General features: G+C 43.2%; 1 protein-coding gene across 1 annotated transcript; it reads left to right on the plus strand.

The window, feature by feature from the left end:
• The first annotated feature begins 1,550 nt into the window (after positions 1-1,550).
• MYMK (myomaker, myoblast fusion factor) lies at positions 1,551-20,061 on the plus strand. Its single transcript, XM_073597965.1, has 5 exons — positions 1,551-1,749; positions 8,346-8,460; positions 11,719-11,867; positions 17,434-17,550; positions 17,984-20,061. Exons 1-5 carry the CDS (start codon positions 1,615-1,617, stop codon positions 18,131-18,133), a joined length of 666 nt encoding a protein of 221 aa, XP_073454066.1. The 5' UTR covers positions 1,551-1,614; the 3' UTR covers positions 18,134-20,061.
• Positions 20,062-22,400: the final 2,339 nt, after the last annotated feature.

Consider the following 22,400-nt stretch of genomic DNA (forward strand, 5'->3'; position numbering starts at 1 on the left):
AGGCAAGAGCCTAAGGCCTCTCTCATTGACATCCGGCTGCTAGGCTGTCTGAGGGCCTATCCAGAAGTAAATGAGCAGCATAGGGTTGGGATTGTGGCTTGTAGTCCAGCCAAAATTGCCGGCTCTGCCGGCCAGAGAACCTGTCGTGGTCGGAGATAGAGGGGAAACTGTCGCCACTAAGGGACCATCCACCTTGTTACCAGGGACCACTGTGAGTAGCTGAAGCAAGTACCAGAGCGGTAATTTCACTAACCGGGGACGGTGAAGAATTAGGAAAGTTCAGCATGTGTCAAGTCATGGACCCAGCCAGCGGAGGTGATGCTTGCAGAGCAGCCTTGTGTGCCAAGCCAGGGACCGAGTAGGCCAGTGGGGTGAAGCTTGAGAAGTATCTTGGATGCCAGCTAGGGACCCAGCAGGGAAGCAGGGGTGACACTTAAAGAAGATACTGAGAGATAGAAGATTGGAAGAGCTCAGGAGATCCAGTGGCAGTGGATCAGCAAGTCTAGTGAGAGAGACTGGGAGCTCAGTTGAGTGAAGATCTACAATAGGAGATTGTGGAGGAAGTAAAAAGTTTATTGTAACCTTTGTTAGATACTGTTCAAGATTGTTGCCATAGGAGACAGCGTGTCTACACATGCAGATGTGGTGTTGGCTGGGTGCCTTTTCCTGCATGGCTGTCCACCTATAGAAGTCTCGGAGTCTGCTAATTAACATTGCGGCTTCTAAAAGGTGTCCTGGCCCTAAACCCTCTCTCCCACAGTTCTGTTTTAGAGAAAATAAATCTCTTTGCATTCAAGAAGTGTCTGGTGCCCATTAATCTACCTTGCACTACACCCACCATGCCTCGTACCCACCCTCTACACAGAAGCATGTCAGCTATCCCTAACTTTGGAGGTTCTCATTAGACCAAGGGGGGCCCCGGGACCTTGCTACATTTCATGTCTAAGGTTTACAACCACTTTACCTGATAACCTGTGTAAGACGTCATGCACACAGGGCATTTGAATTTCTCCTCTGAACGTCTTTTTATTCCTGTCAGGAAAAAGCAGCTTAAAAAACGCACCTAAAGCTTAAGCATGCCAAGCGTTTTAGCTTCCATAGATTCCTTCAGAATATTAATTTGTTCTGGCCACTGGAATAAATGGTGGGGGGGTTGGTAAAAGTTATATAACCCTCAGGACGTCAACAGATAAGGAAGAAAACTAGCGTTTTCCTGAGTTCAGCAAAGGCAGTCTCTGTATTTCTCTCATCAAAGGGTCCATTTAACAAAGTGAAGACAGTTAGCTTGCTCTAATTTATTCCTCTGCCACTAGTAGCGGAGAATCAGGTAGAGAAGGAATCGAAATGCATAAGTTTACTTTAAATAATGAAATATGATTATATTGTAATGTTTACAGATTATAAACATGTGGGATAGTATGTGCTGAATCCTGTACCAGCTGGAGAGGAGCCTGCCATCAGCTGTTACAGTCCCCCACCCCTCCTCTTGTAAAGCACCTGTTGTTGTTGGTCCCTTTAAATTTTAAATCCCCCCCTGACCCTGCACTCAGTCAGTCCCCACGTGCTGCTTCACACCAGTCGCTGTCTCTGATCATACAATCATATTTCATCGCTATGGGCTCTATACTGGCAAAGATTCTTTTACCGACCATCAGCAGCCTGGCACTGGTGCCCACCATCAGCATTGCAGCCAAGAGGCAGTTCCACATGGAGGCTATGGTATATTTTTTCACCATGTTTTTCATTGCGGTAAGCCTTCTTTTATTCTGGTTTCTTACTGTTGTCCATTGTGTGTTGACTAGAAAGGCAATACACATAACACAAATGTGCTAAAAACTGTAGAAGCGAGTCATATACCTCATGCCATTAAAGTCAGTAAAGGTAATAATTTGGCCTCTGAGAGTGTCTACAAGATCTGCTGGTTGCTTATTGCAACAAATCACCTTCAAACCAGAAATGAAAAATGCTGAAGTTGAAGTTTGATTGAGTACTATGGGCAACACATATAGTTTGCCTTTCAACCACTTAAATCAGACCCTATACAGCATGGCAGATATAGTGCAGAACAAAGTACTAGTATACTAGTAACACGACAAGGATCCGGATGGCTGCACTCCTAAAAAAGCTTTAATATTTAAATTGCAGACTTAAAAGTATTACATGACAGTGTAATGCTTTTAGGTCTGCAATTTGAATATTAAAGCTTTTTTAGGCGTGCAGCCATCCGGATCCTTGTCGTGTTACTTGTATGAGGCTGGCAAGCTGGGCTAGCACCCAAACACAAGCAGCGGGGCAGTGTTCACAAGTAGAGAGGAGCACAGATGTCTGCAGTGGCGCAAGCTTTTGTATAGTATTTGTATAGTCAAGCAGAACAAAATACTAATTAACACTGAAGGAAAAGAATTCTAGGAAAGGATGGAAAATATGGAAAGGATTCTTCAATGTAAGAGCAAGAGAGGGTTTGAGCTGACTCTGTAGGTTGCTTCAATAATCAGCTGAATTCATTTCTAAATGCACAAAATATAACTATCTACGAATATTTATAAGACACAAAATTTCAGAATGTTGATTAAGGCCCCTACAACACTTGTGCGACTTGTCCTGAGACTTGGGACTGCAAAATGCATGACAAATCGTACCCAATGAGTATTGTTCATATCTGTGCGACTTTAAGTCGCAGCTACTTCAAAATAGTCCTTGCACTACTTTGGTCTGACTTTGATGAGACTTGAGGTCCATAGACACAGTCTCATCAAAGTCGCGTGACGTCAGGTAGTACAAGTGTGAAAGGGGTCTTAGGAGTACAATATCGGATTACCTTCGGAGATCAGAAAGGTTTTCTGCCATTCTCTGGATCAACTTTAGGATTAGAATTTTCTTTTGTCTGTTGGGTGAACTCTTTTTTTTTTGCAACCTTTTTACCTTTTGCAGCTTTCTTTACAAAGGCAAGCAATCAAACAGGGCACAAAGCATAAATATTTTTATATACACATTCCTTATGTTCAAATATTTACTGTATCAATTATTAATCACACACAGTAAGAGATCAATAGGAGAAAGGATTATATTTACTAAATTGTTCGCCTTCTATTATTATCAGATTGAAATACAATCTCACATGTGTGTTATCAAAAAAAAATTCATCATTGATTAATATTGATTGCCAGTTGCCTCTATGATCGATCTGTTCTAAACCATTATGGCCTGTAATACGGATGTTTTCAAAATGTTTTTTAATATATTTAAAATACAAACATTGCTCTTCCCATGTACCTGAAACTGCTTTAAAAAAATGACATCCCTTTCCCCAGATTAGATACACCCTGCAGTGTATCTAATCTAGAGAGGGAATGTGCACGCTCCCACAACATGATAATGTGCACAGCGCTTAAGACCCCTTTCACACTGAGACACCTCCCCTGCAGCCAATATGTGAGAGCCCGAGTGCTTTCACACTGGGGCGGTGCGCTTGCAGGACGTTAGAAAAAGTCCTGCAAGCAGCATCTTTGCGCCTGCTCCTCTACCGCCCCTGCACATTGAAATGAATGGGCGCCTGCAAAGTGCTTCAGCACCGACCTTTTCGGGCGCATTTAACCCTTTCTTAGGCCACTAGTGGGAGGGTTAAAAGCACCCCGCTAGTGGCCGGAAAGCGCTGCTAAAATGATGGTAAAGCACTGCTAAAACTATCTGTACTTTACCGCTAACGTAGCCCGCTGGCAGTGTGAAAGGGGTCTAAAGGTTTATTTTGCTGTTTTGTTTACGGTTTCAAAAATGTTAACATTTAGGCTCCTTTCACACTGAGGCGTTTTGCAGGCGCTAAAGTGCTAAAAATAGCGCCTGCAAAGCGCCCCGAAAGAGCTGCTCAATGCACTCCAGTGTGAAAGCCCCGAGGGGGCAGCGCTGCAAACTCGCCCACAAAGCGCTGCTGCAGCGGCGCTTTGCGGCCGGTTTTAACCCTTTTTCGGCCGTTAGCGGGGGGTTAAAACCGCCCCGCTATCGCCGCTAAAATGATGGTAAAGCGGCGCTATATTTAGCGCCGCTGTACCGCCGGCGCCCGCACGCCTCAGTGTGAAAGTAGCCTTACATATCGCCATTGCATTGTACTTTTGTTAGACACAGTGGGGTTGATTTACTAAAACTGGAGTGTGCAAAATAATCTGGTGCAGCTCTGCATAAAAACCAATTAGCTTCCAATTTTTTTTTTTTTTGTCAAAGCTTAATTGAACAAGCTGATTGGCTAAATGCTAAATCATCTGCACCTGATTTAACATTCTTCAGTTTTAGTAAATCAACCCTACTGGACACAATTCCCTGCTTTCTGTTCTTTGTATGTACACATCACAGAATTCTTTTTTAAGCCACAACTTACAAAATTTCGCCACATTGCACGCTCTACCTCTGTGGTTTCCAAGCTGTGGCCCTTTGCTTGCCTTTATCTGGCCCTTGGGGCACTATTCCACCAACTGACACCAATGATAAGACACAATTCCATCCACGGACACCATCAATGGTGCACAATTCTTCCCATTAATAGCAACAATGGGGCACTATTCCTTCCAATAAAACCAATGATAGGGCACTGATAGGGCACTGATGCCAAGCCATTTTCTACACCCACTGGCCGCAGTCTGGTCCTCATAAAGCCTGAAGGACTATAAACTGGCCCTTTGCTTAGAAAGTTTGCTGTTGGGATCAGTGGTGGCTGGTGCTCAATATTTGGGGGGGCGAAAACAAACCTCGCACAACCGCCACATGGGAGGTGGACGGGAAGACAGCGATCAGTCCGGCCTTACCTTAGGGGGCTGCTCTTCACTCCAACCTCCTGGCCACACAGGCGTTGCTTCTCCTCCCGGCCAAACAGAAAGTGGGTCCTGAGACCCGATTGGCCAGGAGTCCTAAGACTCCCTGGCCAATTGGGTCTCAGGATCCACTTCCTGACTGACCGGGTGGAGAAGCAGGAAGACATTAGCAATATTAATTCGCTAATGTCACACAAGTGGGTGGGCTCGGGGCGCAGTGCTCTGTGCCCCGAGCCCACCCTTTTTTGAAGCCAATTAGAGTCTCAGGCTCTAATCACGTGCTTAAAAAAAAAACAAAAACAATGAAATCCATGCGTCCGGTGCCCTGCATGTAGATAAGGGGCCAGTGCATGGATTAGGGGGGCGGCGCCCCTGCGCCCCTAATGGAGTGGCCGCCACTGGCTGGGATGTTGGCACCTCCTGTTTATCTATATACAATACTATATAAGACTAGAGAAGGTTAGACACTTACATGGAAATCTATTAATGTTCCTTATTAAAGGCCTATTATAGGTTGGGTCCAGTGGATGCAAAGTGAACATTGTACCTGTCACGCCTTTCCTGCTTCCTCTTTTTCAACATTCTGCCTGCTCAACCCTAAGGACCCGTTCACACTATGTGCAATCGCCTGTGTTTTTCCCAATGGAAAAACGCAGGTAACTGAAATGACACACAGAAAACAATGCTCACAATAAAATGCAGTGTTTCCATAGCTGTGCGATTTTAGACAACATGTTTATAATATAACACCACAACACATCGATCACCCACAACAATTAGGTCAGGAAACCTGCCTTTGAAAAAAAAATAAAGAACTATGCATAAAAACACGCATAAAAGCAGATGAAAATATGCTTAAAAACGCGCAGAAAAAACAATTGTATGTGCGTTGTTGCGTGAATGGGCCCTAAGGCTACATGCATATGGACTTATGCCAAGAGTAAAAAAAAAAATGTTTTCCCACAGCTGAGGAACTGCAGATGGGCATACAAATGGCCATAGAAGTGAGTGTCTGTATGCCCCTATATCTGTGTAAACGCTGAAGCTTTTGCACATCGGCACAAACCTACGTATGCGTGTAAAACAAGATATGTTGCATGCAGTACTTCTGCATTCCATTAATTACACTATACACACATGGGGCTGTGGTTGGCAACATACCCCAGCTGTGGTGGGAAAACAATGTATATTAAATGCCTATATACTCCTGTGTATGCATGAGGACTGAAACTACTACTGTCTGCTTGAGCTCCCCTACTAATCCCTCCCTTTGTCTTCTTCTTCCTCTATCCCCCCCCCATAAAATATGAAATCCTGCTGGTGTCTTTTGGTACCCTATGCTGAATGTTCCCATAGGACATTGATCTACACAGATACTGTGATATCTTGACTTTTTCCTCCATGTGCTGTTACAGTACAAAGTAACTTTGTATCTGTAAATCTGTCTGCTTAGATGTATACAAAGAAAGTTGCCCACTATAGAGAAGAACATTATTCATATACGACATTCCTAAAAAGCCCCCTTACTCAATATAGCCAGATCCCATATCTAAATGAGTCACACCCACTTTTTTGCAGTGGCGCGCTAAGCGTGCTGGTATTATATGTTACTGCTGAACTTCTGCATAGGTTGACCATCACCTTTTTTAGCACAGAACACTCTGTGCAAATAGTGCACAAAATGTAAAACATCCATTGGCAGAAGATGTCTAATAGGATCTCTTAAAAGAGAACCAGCCATCTCTTTAGAAGAGCTGTAGAATTCGCCATTTTCTCCGACCGCAGACCAGACCTTCTTTATTAATAGGCTGCGTCTGCCTATACACAGATGACATGACGTGGCTGGAGGAAATACTGAACAAATTCAGTTCCACAGTCCTGGAACCAGTGTAGCACCCTGGTGTTTAGGCAGGGTTGCTAAAAAATTTTGTTTGCCAGGTGGAAATTTTCCTGGTTAATTGATAGAAGATCAATCCATTCCCCTCTAATTCTGGAACTGCTGCACCCTTTCTCTTCTGTCACTGTGGCTGGTGACATTAGAATGACAGGGGGCTTTGCAAGGTCAGAGTATGAATGGATGGGGTGTCTCAGCCATCTGGCAGGGGTTTATTTAGTCCCTTGGCTTGCTGGAGAGCCTATTTATTTGGGTGGAGTCAGGTGATCAGGGTTTGTTGCCACCTGGGCGGCTGTCTAGGTGGACGTGTGTTATGTCGCCCCGGGCTGCTAGGCCGAAAGCCTGAGGCCTATCCCGGGGACACCTGGCTGCTAGGCTGTCTGAGGTCTATTCAGGAGCAGGAGAAGCAGCGTAGGTTTGGGACTGCAGGATTGGAGTCCAACCAAGTTGAGAAGGTTCAGCCGGACGGGGAACCAGTTGTGGTCGGAGGTAGAAGGGAAGCTGACGCCACGAAGGGACCATCCATCTTACTACCGGAGACTACAGTGGGTAAGCTTGAGCAACTACCAGAGCAGTCTTCTCACCAACTGTGAATGGTGAAGAGGTGGAAAAGCTTCAGCAAGTGCCAAGCCAGGGACCCAGCAGGATAGCGGGGGTGACAGTTGAGCAGTATACAGCGGGATAGCTGTGGAAGAGCTAAGAGCTCAGGGGGATCGAGTTATGACAGGGATCTGGAAGTCTAGTGAGATAATGAGAGCTCAGTGAGTGAAGATATACAGTGAGATACTGTGAGATAAGTAAAGGACTGTTCTGTGTTACCAAACTTTACATACAACTACCTTTTATTGACTGTTGCAAGATTAGTGCCATAGAAGACAGCGGCCCTACCTATACAGAAGTGTTACCTGGCTGGAGGCCTTCCACTGTATAGCTGTCTACCTATAGAAGTCTCTGCGTCTGCCAATTGCCATTGCATCTACCTAAGGGTGTCTTGGCCCTAACCCTCTCTCTCACAGTTCTGTTAAAGGACAATAATTTCTTGTTCACATTCAAAAAGTGACTGGCACCCAGCATTTCTTCTTGCACCACACTCACCATGCCTGGTAACCCACTTTACGAAGAAGGATGTCAGATCTCCCTGACTCTGGAGGTCACCATTAGGCCTCTAGCAGTTGGGGACCTTGTTCCATCAGAATGAGGAAGGCCCACCTGTAGTCATACTCATTTCCACACCCCTCAGGTGATGGGAGGCATGGTGGCTGTTTTTCCTATTTTTGTGAAGTTCAGGCTGTGACAAACAATGAAGCATTTCATTGAAGGCCATGACACGCTGTCATTGCAGCTCAGACGCTTCGTGTACGCAGCTGACGCCTTTCATCCTCACGATAGGATGTGCCTCTTGCATTTTACATCAATGAATCTGCCCAGGCTCCAACAGATGACAATGAATAATGGCATTCCTGAGTATTTTGGGACACTGTAGAGTTCTTCTGACAGTTGATAGTAAAGTGTCTTTCAGGCCTTTTAACCATTTGCCCCTCAGCTGTGACCACCCTTAGATCAACAACAACTGTCGCTCTACACCCTTTCACTGCTGTGGAGTTTTTAGGATCCGCAGCATCTGCTAATCATCTGTCCTTTTGTCTCTGTAGATGTACCATGTTTGTGAAGGCCCCGGATTCTCCATGATTTGTTTCATGAGATACGATCTGCTAGAATTCTTCAGTATCTACGGCACAGCCTTGTCCATGTGGGTGTCACTGATAGGTAAGTTTGTCTGTCCCATAGATGATTTTATCTTCTAAGAAACACAAGTAAATACGGTAGCTAAAAGGTGCCAAAAGTTTAAAGAGAATCTGCTGCTTTTAAAGGCCTATTAAGCCATAACAACTTTAAGATGGACTGCGGGCAGGTAAAAATATTACCCAGTTATGTATTTATTAAAGTGCACCTAGCATCAGATATATTTTGTCATATTAAGAAAACCCACCAGGTCTCTAAATAAAGCAAATGCAAGTTTTCTGCAGTGAAAGAGGTAGTACACTCATCTCTTTGGAGGCACATGAAAGCCGAAAAAGACTGATGAAGGCCATGGTGTTCACAAATGTCTGACACAGATTAGCCCCTACCGCAGCCTCTCAATTTGTGATTATGGAACATTCTGAACACTCGGGGAGAGAGAGGATAGTAAACATATGCTTTGTCCTGCCTGCAGACTGTTAGCATCATCTTAGCTTAGGCAAACTCACTGACTTACAGGTCCACTTAAAAAAAAATTATATTCTTTTTTAATGCAGCTAGCGCAAGTGACTGAATCCTCACTGATATCATCCTCCTGTAATCCCTAGTAAGGTTCTGCTGGTCTACATAGGAATCATGCTAATGGATGGAGAGAGCAGAGTGTGCAGAGATCTAACTAATATGTTGCTGCTCCACTGTCCAATCAGCGGGCATGCGATGTGTTCTTCACTAAGCTGTGCCGCTGTAATAGATATGGATAGTCTGGCTGTACTGTCTGGCAGAGATGCCAGGATTGCAACACTGACAAAGCAAAATTAGAAATCCTTTGTCAGGTAAAATAGTTCTAATAAAGTGTATAGTAAGATATAGTTCCACTTGTGTATTTATCTTCGACCTGGACTCCAGTGGTAGTAAACCCTGCAAGATAATTTTTACCTACAGATAATCCTATAATAAGGTTTTCCTGTAGGTAAAATGAATATATCCTAAACGTGCACCGTTTAGGAGATTTTCACCCTGGATTCAGAAAGTTACTTCCCTGGCACATGCCCTCTGAAGGTCAGGCATACCTTGCCCGACCTTCAGAGCTTCGTACCGGAACAGTAGAGTTCACTCCCATACGTGGGAGTGACATCATCGTGGCTCTGGCCAATCACGTAGCCAAAGTGCGCAAACCCGTAAGAAAGACTGGGGGAAGGTGTCAGCCCTCTCAGCGGTGACAGCACAGCGCTGGAGGGCTTAGTTTCAAGGTGAGCATTTCATAATGTGCTAGTATGTGATGCATACTAGCACATTATGCCATTGCCTTGCAGGGTTTTTTTTTTGTTTTTGTTTTTACAACAGCCATGGTTTACTACTGCTTTAATGTAAGTGAACTTATCTATATGTGTTTAAAGTGGTTGTAAAATCATTACATATACCCAGTTAAGTGACTGGCCTCAGGTAATACACAGAGATAAAACAAATCCTCCTACATAGGTTGTACCTGTTTATCTGCAGCCTTCTCTTCTCTACATCCGTTCATAGTGCAGAATTTAAAGCTTGTCTGAGATGTCAGAAAAAAGTGGGTGAAGAGCTGAAGTTATACTCTGTAGAGCTCAGTAAAGGAGAGTTCTGAGAGCTGATTGGAGGGAAGGGACACACCCTCCTTCACACAGCTCAGAGGAACAGAACAGAAGCTGTCAATCAGCTGGAGATCCCTCCCCGTCACCATTTTTCTCTTGGTGTCAAGAAAACTTGTCAGAAGTGACTCATGCTGACAGCAGAGAAAAGAAGCAGCAGACAGAAATGACACTCAGTGCTCTTAATTGAGACAAGCACACACTATAGAAGGATATTCTTTGTTCATATTTCATGTCTGAGGTTTACAACAACTTTACATTGTGTGTTTCTGTATGAGTTTTTTATTATGGGTGCACATAGGGGCAACCAGGCAAAAACAGGGCTTTCTGTTTAGGAGTACTGCACAAGGATTATATAAATCGTCTTTCAGTCTATCCACACTGACTGGAAACTAAAGCCCGTGCGGCTAATTTATCTTACGGCTAATTTATCTTACCTCATCAATTATTAAAAGGAGATTCTAAAATGCCTTATATACAGATGACCACTAGAGGGAGATTCTTATTCAACGTAGGCAATACTGTACTATCATAAAAATAAGGATCAGCAAACATGTAAAAATATGAACGTCACATTGGAGAGGACTCTCCGCCAAACTCTACATTTAAAATCAGGGCTCACTGTAAATATTCTACCGGTGAGCTTTATAGGAGAACGTCTGTGGAACAATTCCATCTCCCAGCACCAGTTTTAAAAAAAAACAAACATGTAATTGGTCAAAGGCTGCCATTGCTGTCCTAACTCTGAGAATGCTGGCTGCATTGTTGATTTTCTGTCTTTAGTGTTTAAATGTATAATCTTGAAAGGTACATAGACATGTATGCCCACATCTTGGGACAGTATGGGGGTTATTTACTAAAGGCAAATCCACTTTGCATTGCAAGTGCACTTTCAAGTAAAGTCGCTGCAGATCCGAGGGGGACATGCAAGGAAAATAAAAAACAGCATTTTAGCTTGCACATGATTGGATTTTATAAAATCAGCAGAGCTTCCCCTCATTTCAGACCTTCCCCTAAGATTTAGATCGACTGCAATTCCAAGTGCACTTGCAGTGCAAAGTGAATTTGCCTTTCGTAAGTAACCCCCATATCTCGGTTTATAACTTTTGCTTAGAAACACCTCAAATAAGAAATGTATTCTATTTTTTAAAGATAAATGTTTCCTTTAAAAACAATGGACTTTTATCAAAATAATTTAGAATGCTCTCATTACACTTTGTTTGAAATGTACAGAATACTAGGCTTTCTAATAAGAAAGACCATCATGGTCTCCTTACTTTTGACTGATCCCGTCAAACTGAAAATCCAAACATCATGTAGGCCATGAAGAGGGGCATGGGGGGTAAACCCCACTGACTCATTCAGCTGTTTAGTGAAAGGCAGAAGATCAGATGACATCAAGTTATTCACAGCATAGAAGTAAAATGAATCACAGAACAGTAATAAATAAAATATTGATATGCAGTATTTTTTTTATTTACCTGCCTAGGAGAGTATATGAGGATAAAAGTCAGTTTGTATATATGGCAGCTTATGATTATAGATGAATCCACACTCTGTACTGCCACCTGCATTAGGGGTGTACATAGAGTGCATTCCTGCACATGTAGAAATATTGACGTATATATAAATAAACCTCTTTTTAACACTGTTGCTTGTTTAGCCTTAGCAGAGTTCGATGAGCCCAAGAGGTCCACGCTGGTCATGTTTGGTGTTCTTACCATAGCAGTGACAATATATCAAGATCGCTTTGGATATGGTGTCTACTCAGGGCCTATCGGCACAGCAGTGCTGGTAATTACTGTCAAATGGGTAAGTAATGCTACCATGCAGCACATTGGTCACATTCGAATTCTAGATTCAAGATATATCTGCCAAAAATATATTTCTAAGATAAAGGTGGATTACGGCCTAGTTCTGATCTTTAGTGATTTGTGGAACTCTTTCATTTTCCATAAGAGCAAATAAAATTCCAGCATTGAGACTGGGAGCCCCCCATAATGTCCACAGCTGGCGTACAACCTAAGAATCCACCAATAGAGTTCCCAAGAGATAGTATTAATTTTCGGGTGGTTTAAGAAGGAACTGAACTCTGGAAGCCTATCTCAGAAAGGGCAGGCAAAAGGCAAAGGACTAGCCAACAGAACAGTGGTGACCTAATGACCGGTGGGGCAATATTCAAGCAGCAGTAGGATAGGTACAGAAAGCAAACATCCACTAAATGAATGAAGCAGAAGCAGGGAAGTCCATGCACTGCAGGTCCTCAGGTACTTCTTCCTCTCCAACAATGGAAACAGTGAGCAGTACAACAGTGACATCATCAAATTTTACTCCAAATCTGGTGTGACTAATATTCAGAGAAAGCAGCGCCTCAGATGATCTCACACATGAGAAATACATATATGAGGGTCAAGGTGGCACAGGAGTGCCTGGGTATCCTGTTTTTATGAAAGGAACTCAAGATAATAGGTAGATTTTTCAGGGTTAGTGTGTGTGTGTCACTGGCGCAAAACCACTACTTCCTCCAAAATCCTTAAAAGGTATGTGTCAAAGTTGCTGCATTCAAAAAAGACCCTTCATTGGAATGGGCTGGAAATGCTGATTAATGTGAGTGAATGCGCTACTCCCATATTACCACCACTTCCAATGTTCTCTTTCTATTTTTCCCAAACAATCACTCATAAGTAATATCATGTGCATTAAATTAAACCAAAACAACTTGAAATCAGACAAAAATTAAAACATATATTATCCAATGCATAAAAAGTCCTTCAAAAGTGCTGCAAAATCCTTTATCAATTGCTGTGACTGACGTGCTCCTGTGTTCCTTCAGTAATCATATGTGACTTAGTGAGACACCACCACCTTTGAGATTGGCCACTCACCAGATGCTTTTTTAGTGATGCGCCTTTGGTTCATTCATGGGATAACCACTCCACCTAAGTAACACTCCTCACCGGCTATAATTGGACTCTAGTATTCCTCATATGAAAGCATAGGGACAAAAAACGATCATAGCGCAATATGTTTAAACTATTTATTATATAAAATCCAAAGAAGAGTATCCACTCACATTTAAAAGTTCCCTCGAGCCGGCACGAAGCTTATCCAGCAGTTATGGACGGGTGTTGGGCTGTTACATGGTCCGCCTAGTAGTAGTGTGCGGCCTCCACGTTTAGCTTGCGCTTCAAACCTCGTTCCTGTTCCCGTTCGTATCTGGTCACCTGATGCAAAAAAAAAGGCTGCTGGGAGAATTGCCCAGCTCGAGGGCACTTTTAAATGTGAGTGGATATTCTTCTTTGGATTTTATATAATAAATAGTTTAAACATATTGCGCTATGATCGTTTTTCGTCCCTATGCTTTCATATGAGGAATACTAGAGTCCAATTATAGCCGGTGAGGAGTGTTACTTAGGTGGAGTGGTTATCCCATGAATGAACCAAAGGCGCATCACTAAAAAAGCATCTGGTGAGTGGCCAATCTCAAAGGTGGTGGTGTCTCACTAAGTCACATATGATTACTGAAGGAACACAGGAGCACGTCAGTCACAGCAATTGATAAAGGATTTTGCAGCACTTTTGAAGGACTTTTTATGCATTGAATAATATATGTTTTAATTTTTGTCTGGTTTCAAGTTTTTTTGGTTTAATTTAATGCACATGATATTACTTATGAGTGATTGTTTGGGAAAAATAGAAAGAGAACATTGGAAGTGGTGGTAATATGGGAGTAGCGCATTCACACACATTAATCAAGATTTTTCAGGGTACTGCTTAGGTACATTGACATTTTTAGATGTTCCTTGAGGTGACTGTAGCCGTATTATAGGACTTGTAAGAAAAAGCAAGTACTGTTCTACTGTGTTTTTGGCAGACTGACCCCATACACCATCATTAATTTGGAGATATGAAGGACAATCATACTGCAACTATGCACTGACCTCACAAACCCCCCTCCCCCCCTCCTACTCACCCACACCCCAAGATTACATACCACATGGTATAAATAACAATATAGTATTTACAATGCTCTCATGGGATTCCAATGTTGTTGTTTTTAGTTGGGATCAAGTGAAGTTAAAGCTTCATTAGGGTACTTGTCTCTTCTAGGGATGAGCTTCGAGTTCGAGTCGAACTCATGTTCGACTCGAACATTAGCTGTTCGCAAGTTCGCCGAACACCGAATAATTTGGGGTGTTCGCGGCAAATTCGAATGCCGCGGAACACCCTTTAAAAGTCTATGGGAGAAATCAAAAGTGCTAATTTTAAAGGCTTATATGCAAGTTATTGTCATAAAAAGTGTTTGGGGACCCGGGTCCTGCCCCAGGGGACATGTATCAATGCAAAAAAAAGTTTTAAAAACTGACGTTTTTTCAGGAGCAGTGATTTTAATAATGCTTAAAGTCAAACAATAAAAGTGTAATATCCCTTTAAATTTCGTACCTGGGGGGTGTCTATAGTATGCCTGTAAAGGGGCGCATGTTTCCCGTGTTTAGAACAGTCTGACAGCAAAATGACATTTGGAAGGAAAAAACCCATTTAAAACTACCCGCGGCTATTGCATTACCGACAATACACATAGAAGTTCATTGATAAAAACGGCATGGGAATTCCCCCCAGGGAAACCCCGAACCAAAATTAAAAAAAAAAAAAATGACGTGGGGGGGTCCCCCTAAATTCCATACCAGGCCCTTCAGGTCTGGTATGGATATTAAGGGGAACCCCGGCCAAAATTTAAAAAAAAAAATGACGTGGGGTTCCCCCTAAATTCCATACCAGACCCTTCAGGTCTGGTATGGATTTTAAGGGGAACCCCGCGCCAAAAAAAAAAAAAAAAACGGCGTGGGGTTCCCCCAAAAATCCATACCAGACCCTTATCCGAGCACGCAACCTGGCAGGCCGCAGGAAAAGAGGGGGGGACGAAAGTGCGGCCCCCCCCCCTCCTGAACCGTACCAGGTCACATGCCCTCAACATTGGGAGGGTGCTTTGGGGTAGCCCCCCAAAACACCTTGTCCCCATGTTGATGAGGACAAGGGCCTCATCCCCACAACCGTGGCCGGTGGTTGTGGGGGTCTGCGGGCGGGGGGCTTATCGGAATCTGGAAGCCCCCTTTAACAAGGGGACCCCCAGATCCCGGCCCCCCCCCCTGTGTGAAATGGTAAGGGGGTACTTACCCCTACCATTTCACTAAAAAACTGTCAAAATAGTTAAAAATGACAAGAGACAGTTTTTGACAATTCCTTTATTTAAATGCTTCTTCTATCTTCCTTCATCTTCTTCTGGTTCTTCTGGCTCTTCTGGTTCTTCCTCCGGCGTTCTCGTCCAGCATCTTCTCCGCGGCGTCTTCTATCTTCTTCTCCTCGGGCCGCTCCGCACCCATGGCATGAGGGGAGGCTCCCGCTCTTCTCTTCATCTTCTTCTTCATCCTCTTCTCTTCTTCATCTTCTTCATCTTCATCTTCTCTTCTTTTCTTCTGCGGGCCACTCCGCATCCATGCATGGAGGGAGGCTCCCGCTGTGTGACGGCGTCTCCTCGTCTGACGGTTCTTAAATAACGGGGGGCGGGGCCACCCGGTGACCCCGCCCCCCTCTGACGCACGGGACATGACGGGACTTCCCTGTGGCATTCCCCGTGACGTCACAGGGAAGTCCCGTCAAGTCACCGTGCGTCAGAGGGGGGCGGGGTCACCGGGTGGCCCCGCCCCCCGTTATTTAAGAACCGTCAGACGAGGAGACGCTGTCACACAGCGGGAGCCTCCCTCCATGCATGGATGCGGAGCGGCCCGCAGAAGAAAAGAAGAGAAGATGAAGAAGAGAAGAGGATGAAGAGAAGAGCGGGAGCCTCCCCTCATGCCATGGGTGCGGAGCGGCCCGAGGAGAAGAAGATAGAAGACGCCGCGGAGAAGATGCTGGACGAGAACGCCGGAGGAAGAACCAGAAGAGTCAGAAGAACCAGAAGAAGAAGAAGATGAAGGAAGATAGAAGAAGCATTTAAATAAAGGAATTGTCAAAAACTGTCTCTTGTCATTTTTAACTATTTTGACAGTTTTTTAGTGAAATGGTAGGGGTAAGTACCCCCTTACCATTTCACACAGGGGGGGGGCCGGGATCTGGGGGTCCCCTTGTTAAAGGGGGCTTCCAGATTCCGATAAGCCCCCCGCCCGCAGACCCCCACAACCACCGGCCACGGTTGTGGGGATGAGGCCCTTGTCCTCATCAACATGGGGACAAGGTGTTTTGGGGGGCTACCCCAAAGCACCCTCCCAATGTTGAGGGCATGTGGCCTGGTACGGTTCAGGAGGGGGGGGGGGCCGCACTCTCGTCCCCCCCTCTTTTCCTGCGGCCTGCCAGGTTGCGTGCTCGGATAAGGGTCTGGTATGGATTTTTGGGGGAACCCCACGCCGTTTTTTTTTTTTTTTTTGGCGCGGGGTTCCCCTTAAAATCCATACCAGACCTGAAGGGTCTGGTATGGAATTTAGGGGGAACCCCACGTCATTTTTTTTTTTAATTTTGGCCGGGGTTCCCCTTAATATCCATACCAGACCTGAAGGGCCTGGTATGGAATTTAGGGGGACCCCCCCACGTCATTTTTTTTTTTTTAAATTTTGGTTCGGGGTTTCCCTGGGGGGAATTCCCATGCCGTTTTTATCAATGAACTTCTATGTGTATTGTCGGCAATGCAATAGCCGCGGGTAGTTTTAAATGTGTTTTTTCCTTCCAAATGTCATTTTGCTGTCAGACTGTTCTAAACACAGGAAACATGCGCCCCTTTACAGGCATACTATAGACACCCCCCAGGTACGAAATTTAAAGGGATATTACACTTTTATTGTTTGACTTTAAGCATTATTAAAATCACTGCTCCTGAAAAAACGGCCGTTTTTAAAACTTTTTTTTGCATTGATCCATGTCCCCTGGGGCAGGACCCAGGTCCCCAAACACTTTTTATGACAATAACTTGCATATAAGCCTTTAAAATTAGCACTTTTGATTATTCATGTTCGTGTCCCATAGACTTTAACGGTGTTCGCGTGTTCGAGCGAACTTTTTTCCTGTTCGCATGTTGTGGTGCGAACCGAACAGGGGGGTGTTCGGCTCATCCCTAGTCTCTTCCTATTTGTTCACAGGGACAAGAAATGATCTCACCCTTCCCCACTCTATAGAAAACTAAGAAAATTATTTGGGCTGGTGGCCAACTTTAAAAAGCTATGTTCTAACTAATAAACATAAGGATAAAACATTTTTTTATTGCAACAATTCAAATAGACAAGTACTGATAAGTCTATTCAGAGATAGTCTCCATAGTAGCTGCTGCACCTGCTTGTTTTATAACATTCCTGCTTCCTAACATCAAATGTTTTGTTACATTTTTTCACAGCTGAGCAAAATGAAGGAAACAAAAAGCCTCTACCCAGACAAGAGCGTGTACACGCAGCAGATAGGTCCTGGATTCTGCTTTGGTGCTCTTGCATTAATGCTGCGTTTTTTCTTTGAGGTAACAAAAGGAGTTTTCTTCTTTTCCATTGCTTATTTGACTTATATATTATACATTATATTCATGGGGCTGAGTCAAGAAATTTTGCCAAATATGCAGCAAAATTCGTGATTTTGCCAAAATACTCTTAAAAATGTCCACCAAGACTGACATTTTTTTCTAGCTTGTGTGACATAGTTTTTTTGATTAACAAAAGCTATGTGATGTCCATGTCATCATGGACATGGCGATCAATGGCTTTTGATAAACAAAGTCATGTAAGCATGCATCAAGTCTTCAAAACATCAAATTATTATAATAAGACACAAAAAATGTTAAAAGATTACATTCTTAGTCCTTTCTCCTGTGATTTTCATTTATTTATTTATTTTTGCTGTGTATCATGTGTTTTGATGTTGGAAACAGTTTCAATTAACCACTTTTGTATCTTCAGGAATGGGATTACACCTACGTGCACAGTTTCTACCACTGCTCTCTGGCCATGTCCTTTGTGCTGCTTCTTCCCAAGATCAACAAGAAAGCAGGAAATGGAGGCACTCCCGCCAAGATGGACTGCTCCACGCTGTGTTGTTGCGTCTGCTAGAACGTACAATGCTTTGACCAAATTCGACAATTTTAGCTGCTGCGACTCAGGGGAAGGCACAAAGAATTCGGCACACAGCCAGGGGTTATACTTAGCTGTCTTTTTATGACTCCGATTTTGGTAGACAAAAGTGGACAGTTGGATACATCCCAAAGATTTTGCTGCCAGCCAAAGTCCCTGTATTTTCTTGTGTGTTGGAAGGGTTGGGACTGTACTTCTAGGCTGGGTACACAAGAACAATGAAGCTTTATAGAAGGACTAACACATTTAGTGCTATCAGTGCTAGATGGGTAGTTGAAGAACTAGCTAGGTGCTTGGTTTCAGTGTCTGCAAGTACCTGACCTCAGAGCTGTTCTTTAAAGGTCAGAAGAGCCAATTTTATTAGTAGAGTGAAGCTCCACTTACTAGGGCATTATTGGAATAGTTCTTTAGTTTTCATTGCTGGTAAAGTCAATGGTGGGAAGATTTTAGATTTTCTGCTTTTGGCCTATTGTAGGTTTTCACTTTCCACTTAAAGTGATTCTAAAGGCTAAAGGTTACTTACCTCAATGCAGTTTATACATTAGGGCAGGTGTATGCAACCTTGAAGTGGTGGAGATCTACCCAAACAACATGGGAGAAGTCAAAGATCACCAGGCACAGTGTCACCTCCTCACACTTGATTTAAACCTGTCATACTACTATGTTGCAATCACATGCTTTGCACGGTAATCATGGGTTTAAATCAGGTGGTTAGAAGGCAACATATCGCCCCAGCAGGAATTAAACCGCTTGTTGCTTTTGGTGGGTGCTACCACCTGCCAAACACAATCCATTCAAGTAAATGGGGCCACTCTGCAACAACTGCTTACTTCTGCGGGGTCCAAGGGGTTAAATCAGGTGGTTAGAAGGCAATATAGCGCCCCAGCAGGAATTAAACCGCTTGTTGCTTTTGGTGGGTGCTACCACCTGCCAAACACAATCCATTCAAGTAAATGGGGCCACTCTGCAACAACTGCTTACTTCTGCGGGGTCCAAGGGGTTAAAGCAGGTGGTGCGAGAGAAACACAACACTGCCAGCTTTAACCCCTTGTTTGCTGTACTGCAGAAGGTTGCAGGGCATTTGCAGAGTGGCCTCATTCACTTGAATGGATCATGCTTGGCAGGTGCTACACCCACAAACCATGACAGGACATATAACTTTTTTTTTATAACTCTGTTTTACCACCCCCCCAAACTACAAATGTAAATGAACCCTTACTGTTCTGAGCCCCCCCCATAAGGCTGCTTTCACACTGATGTGCTGCAGTTTACCTGCACCGAGCGTACAGTGCATCTGATACCTTCTTGGGTTAGCTGTGCTTTGCCATAGACTTCTATTATTTCCTGCAGATGTGGTGCACTTTGTGAAAGCACACCAAAACTCCTGCATTCCGAAAGTGCGCTAAACCTGCAGGATATAATTGAAGTCTATGGCTAAGCACAGTAAACCCACAGGAAATCTGCGGGTACATTGCCCTGCACCTGCAGTGTGCGTAAACTGCAGCACATCAGTGTGAAAGCAGCCCTATACTATTATGCCTAGTGTATTTCTTCACACCGACCTGAAGATCTCTTCTTTCCTGCTGCTGGCACCACTCTGGAGACCACTAGCCAGGATAGGAGGTGGGATGCAGTTGGTATCACTCCACATGGGACAGGAGTCAGCACTACTGAGGAGGCATCAGCTTATGCGACTCTTGCTTCCTACTACAGCTTCAAGTTTACAAGTAGTTTTTCTGCATTGCACTATGTTTGATGCTCTGGGATGGCGGGTCAGCAAGCCCAGACTGTGATCTACCAGTCACCTGACTACTGATCTACTGGTAGATTGCAATCTACTGGTTGCTGACCCCTGCATTAGGGTCAAAAAACCTTCTGTATGCAGCTCCCCCTCAAGCCCCCCCCCCTATACTTACCTGAGCCACATCTCAATCCAGCGATGTGAATGAGGGTAGTGGTCTCTCTCGTCTCACTGGTTCATGCAGCAGCAGGAGCTACTGGCTACTGCTGCTGTCAATCACGACCAGTGAGCCAATGAGAGAGCAGGGGGGCGGGACCCATCTGTGCTCTGTGCATGAATGGACACACAGAGTGCGGCTCAGGAGTGAGCCTGCTCGAGTGCCCCCATAGCAACAGGCTTGAGAGAGAGAGGAGGAGCCATGACCACAGGCGGGGGACCGAAAAAGAAGAGGATTGGGGCTGCTCTGTGTAAAACCATTGCACAGAGAAGGTAAGTTTAACATGTGTCCTTTACAATCACTTTAAAGTAGAACTAAAGGCAAAACTTTTTAAAATTTTTTATAGAGAAAGGGAGGGTGATAGCCCCTGTCATTTTTTTTTTTTTTGTTTGCTATTTGTGTTCTATTGAGGAAGACTTCCCTTCACTCCTTGTCTCATAACAAAAACAGGAAGTGAGAGAAAATCCTTCCAAAACTAAGGAACTCCTGTTTGTCACCAGAGCTAGTGTCCCCATTGAAAGCTTTCCCCCCTATTCTTGTTATGGAGACAACTCAAAATTTGGGATTGAATTTAACTTTCAAACGGGACAAATAGAGAGGGAGAATTTCCCTAATGTGGGCACAGATAGCAATGAAAATCGTGACAAGTGTTCAAATCCTTCTCCACTCTATCCAAATCTTCAAAATTATACATTGACCCAAAGAAATAAAGGAAGAATGGCTTGGGGTGAAATTCTGCTTTAAATTCACTGAATGCAGCTTTAGCATCTGATTTTAGAATCTGACCTGAGACACAAAAGCAAAGATTTGTAGATGGTAGCCTATTTTGTATAAATAATTTATTATAGATAGTCTTGTAACTAATGATGTCTGTACACTTTAGTTTTCTATTTTTTTTTCTTACATTGTGATGTGTGAAATTCTGTGCACTACTTAAATATTTTTTTTAACAATGATTTAATAAAAAACACTCTTTCTTGCACTGTTATTCTTTTACAGTATTTATATATTAATAAATACACATATATAATAACATAGAAATCGTTTTTAGGCAATAAAACCAATGCAAATGTCTCTTTCCACGGGTAAAAGGAGTCTCACAGAAGAAAGGCTACCCTAAATAACTTAAAGGGAAAGTGCAATGCGTTTTGAGCACGGATAAGCAAATCTGGTTCAATTTGTGTCAGTGTTGTGAAATGTCCTAAAGATTCACAAAATCCAAATTTTTCTCCAAACCCCATTAAGTTTTATAAAGGGGGGGGGGGGGTGCAATCTTGATATTCAATTCGTTCCTAATAAACTATTGTCAAAAAAGAGAAATAGGAGGCTGGATGACATGTACCAATGCCAAAGTTTAAAAATTAAATAAAAAAAATAAATGACATACAGCAGGGATAGGATTTTTTTTATTGCAGCTTCCAGTTACAATAAGTCCTCATGCACACGGACGTTTTTACAGCTGCTTTTTTGAGCTTTTTTTGCAGCTTAAAAAGGCCTGTCTATGTTAGTCTATGGCTTCATGCCCACCTAGGCGTTTTTGAGCTGCAAGTGGCATAGGCGTTTTTAAGCTGTAAAAAAAACCCAGGACCAGTGGGTTCTGAGGGACGTTTTTCAGCTGCAAATACGCTCTAACGCTGAAAAACGCTCAAAAACGTCATTCACCAACATTTTTTAGCATTTTTGATCCATTGAAAAAAAAAAAAAAAAAAAAATTTGAAAAAAAAAAAAAACGCTCAAAAACGCTAACGCGGAAAAACGCTCAAAAACGCTCAAAAACGCTATTGCAAAAACGCTGAAAAAAGCTGAAAAAAGTTTAAAAAAATCACTGCAAAGATACTGGCGTTTTCATAACGTTTTTTTAACAGCCTGTGTGCATGAGGGCTTTAGCACACAAAAAACTACCTGATGTATACTTATACTGTAAGATTGGTCTTTACAATGGAAATATCAACCCCTTCCTGCCTTCGGGTAAAACAAATGTTAATGCCTAAGCACAATTTTGCAACTTTGTATGTGTTAGTAAAATTGTACATATCATCACAACTATTTTGTGTATTCAGGTGGTATATACCTTGTTTTTTTTTCAGGAAAAATTGGGCTTTCTTTTGGTGGTAAATGGTAAGGGATATTTAATTTTTTTTAAATTATTATTATCAAAGGGAAACTGGCCCAAAATAGTGAAAAAAACATTTTTTTTAAAATGTAACTGTGTATTTCTTGCTATTACCATAATTTACCCCCCAAAGAACAACCCAAAATAAATGATCCTGCTCCTGACAATCACAGTA

This window comes from Aquarana catesbeiana, linkage group LG09 (assembly GCF_042186555.1).
Source record: "Aquarana catesbeiana isolate 2022-GZ linkage group LG09, ASM4218655v1, whole genome shotgun sequence".
NCBI classification, from domain to species: domain Eukaryota; kingdom Metazoa; phylum Chordata; class Amphibia; order Anura; family Ranidae; genus Aquarana; species Aquarana catesbeiana.

Coding starts and splice junctions, on each gene's coding strand:
- MYMK (XM_073597965.1), top strand. CDS start 1,615: ATGGGCTCTATACTGGCAAAGATTCTTTTACCGACCATCAGCAGCCTG. Junction 1,750..8,345: donor TCACCATGTTTTTCATTGCG/GTAAGCCTTCTT, acceptor TTGTCTCTGTAG/ATGTACCATGTTTGTGAAGG. Junction 17,551..17,983: donor TGCTGCGTTTTTTCTTTGAG/GTAACAAAAGGA, acceptor TTGTATCTTCAG/GAATGGGATTACACCTACGT.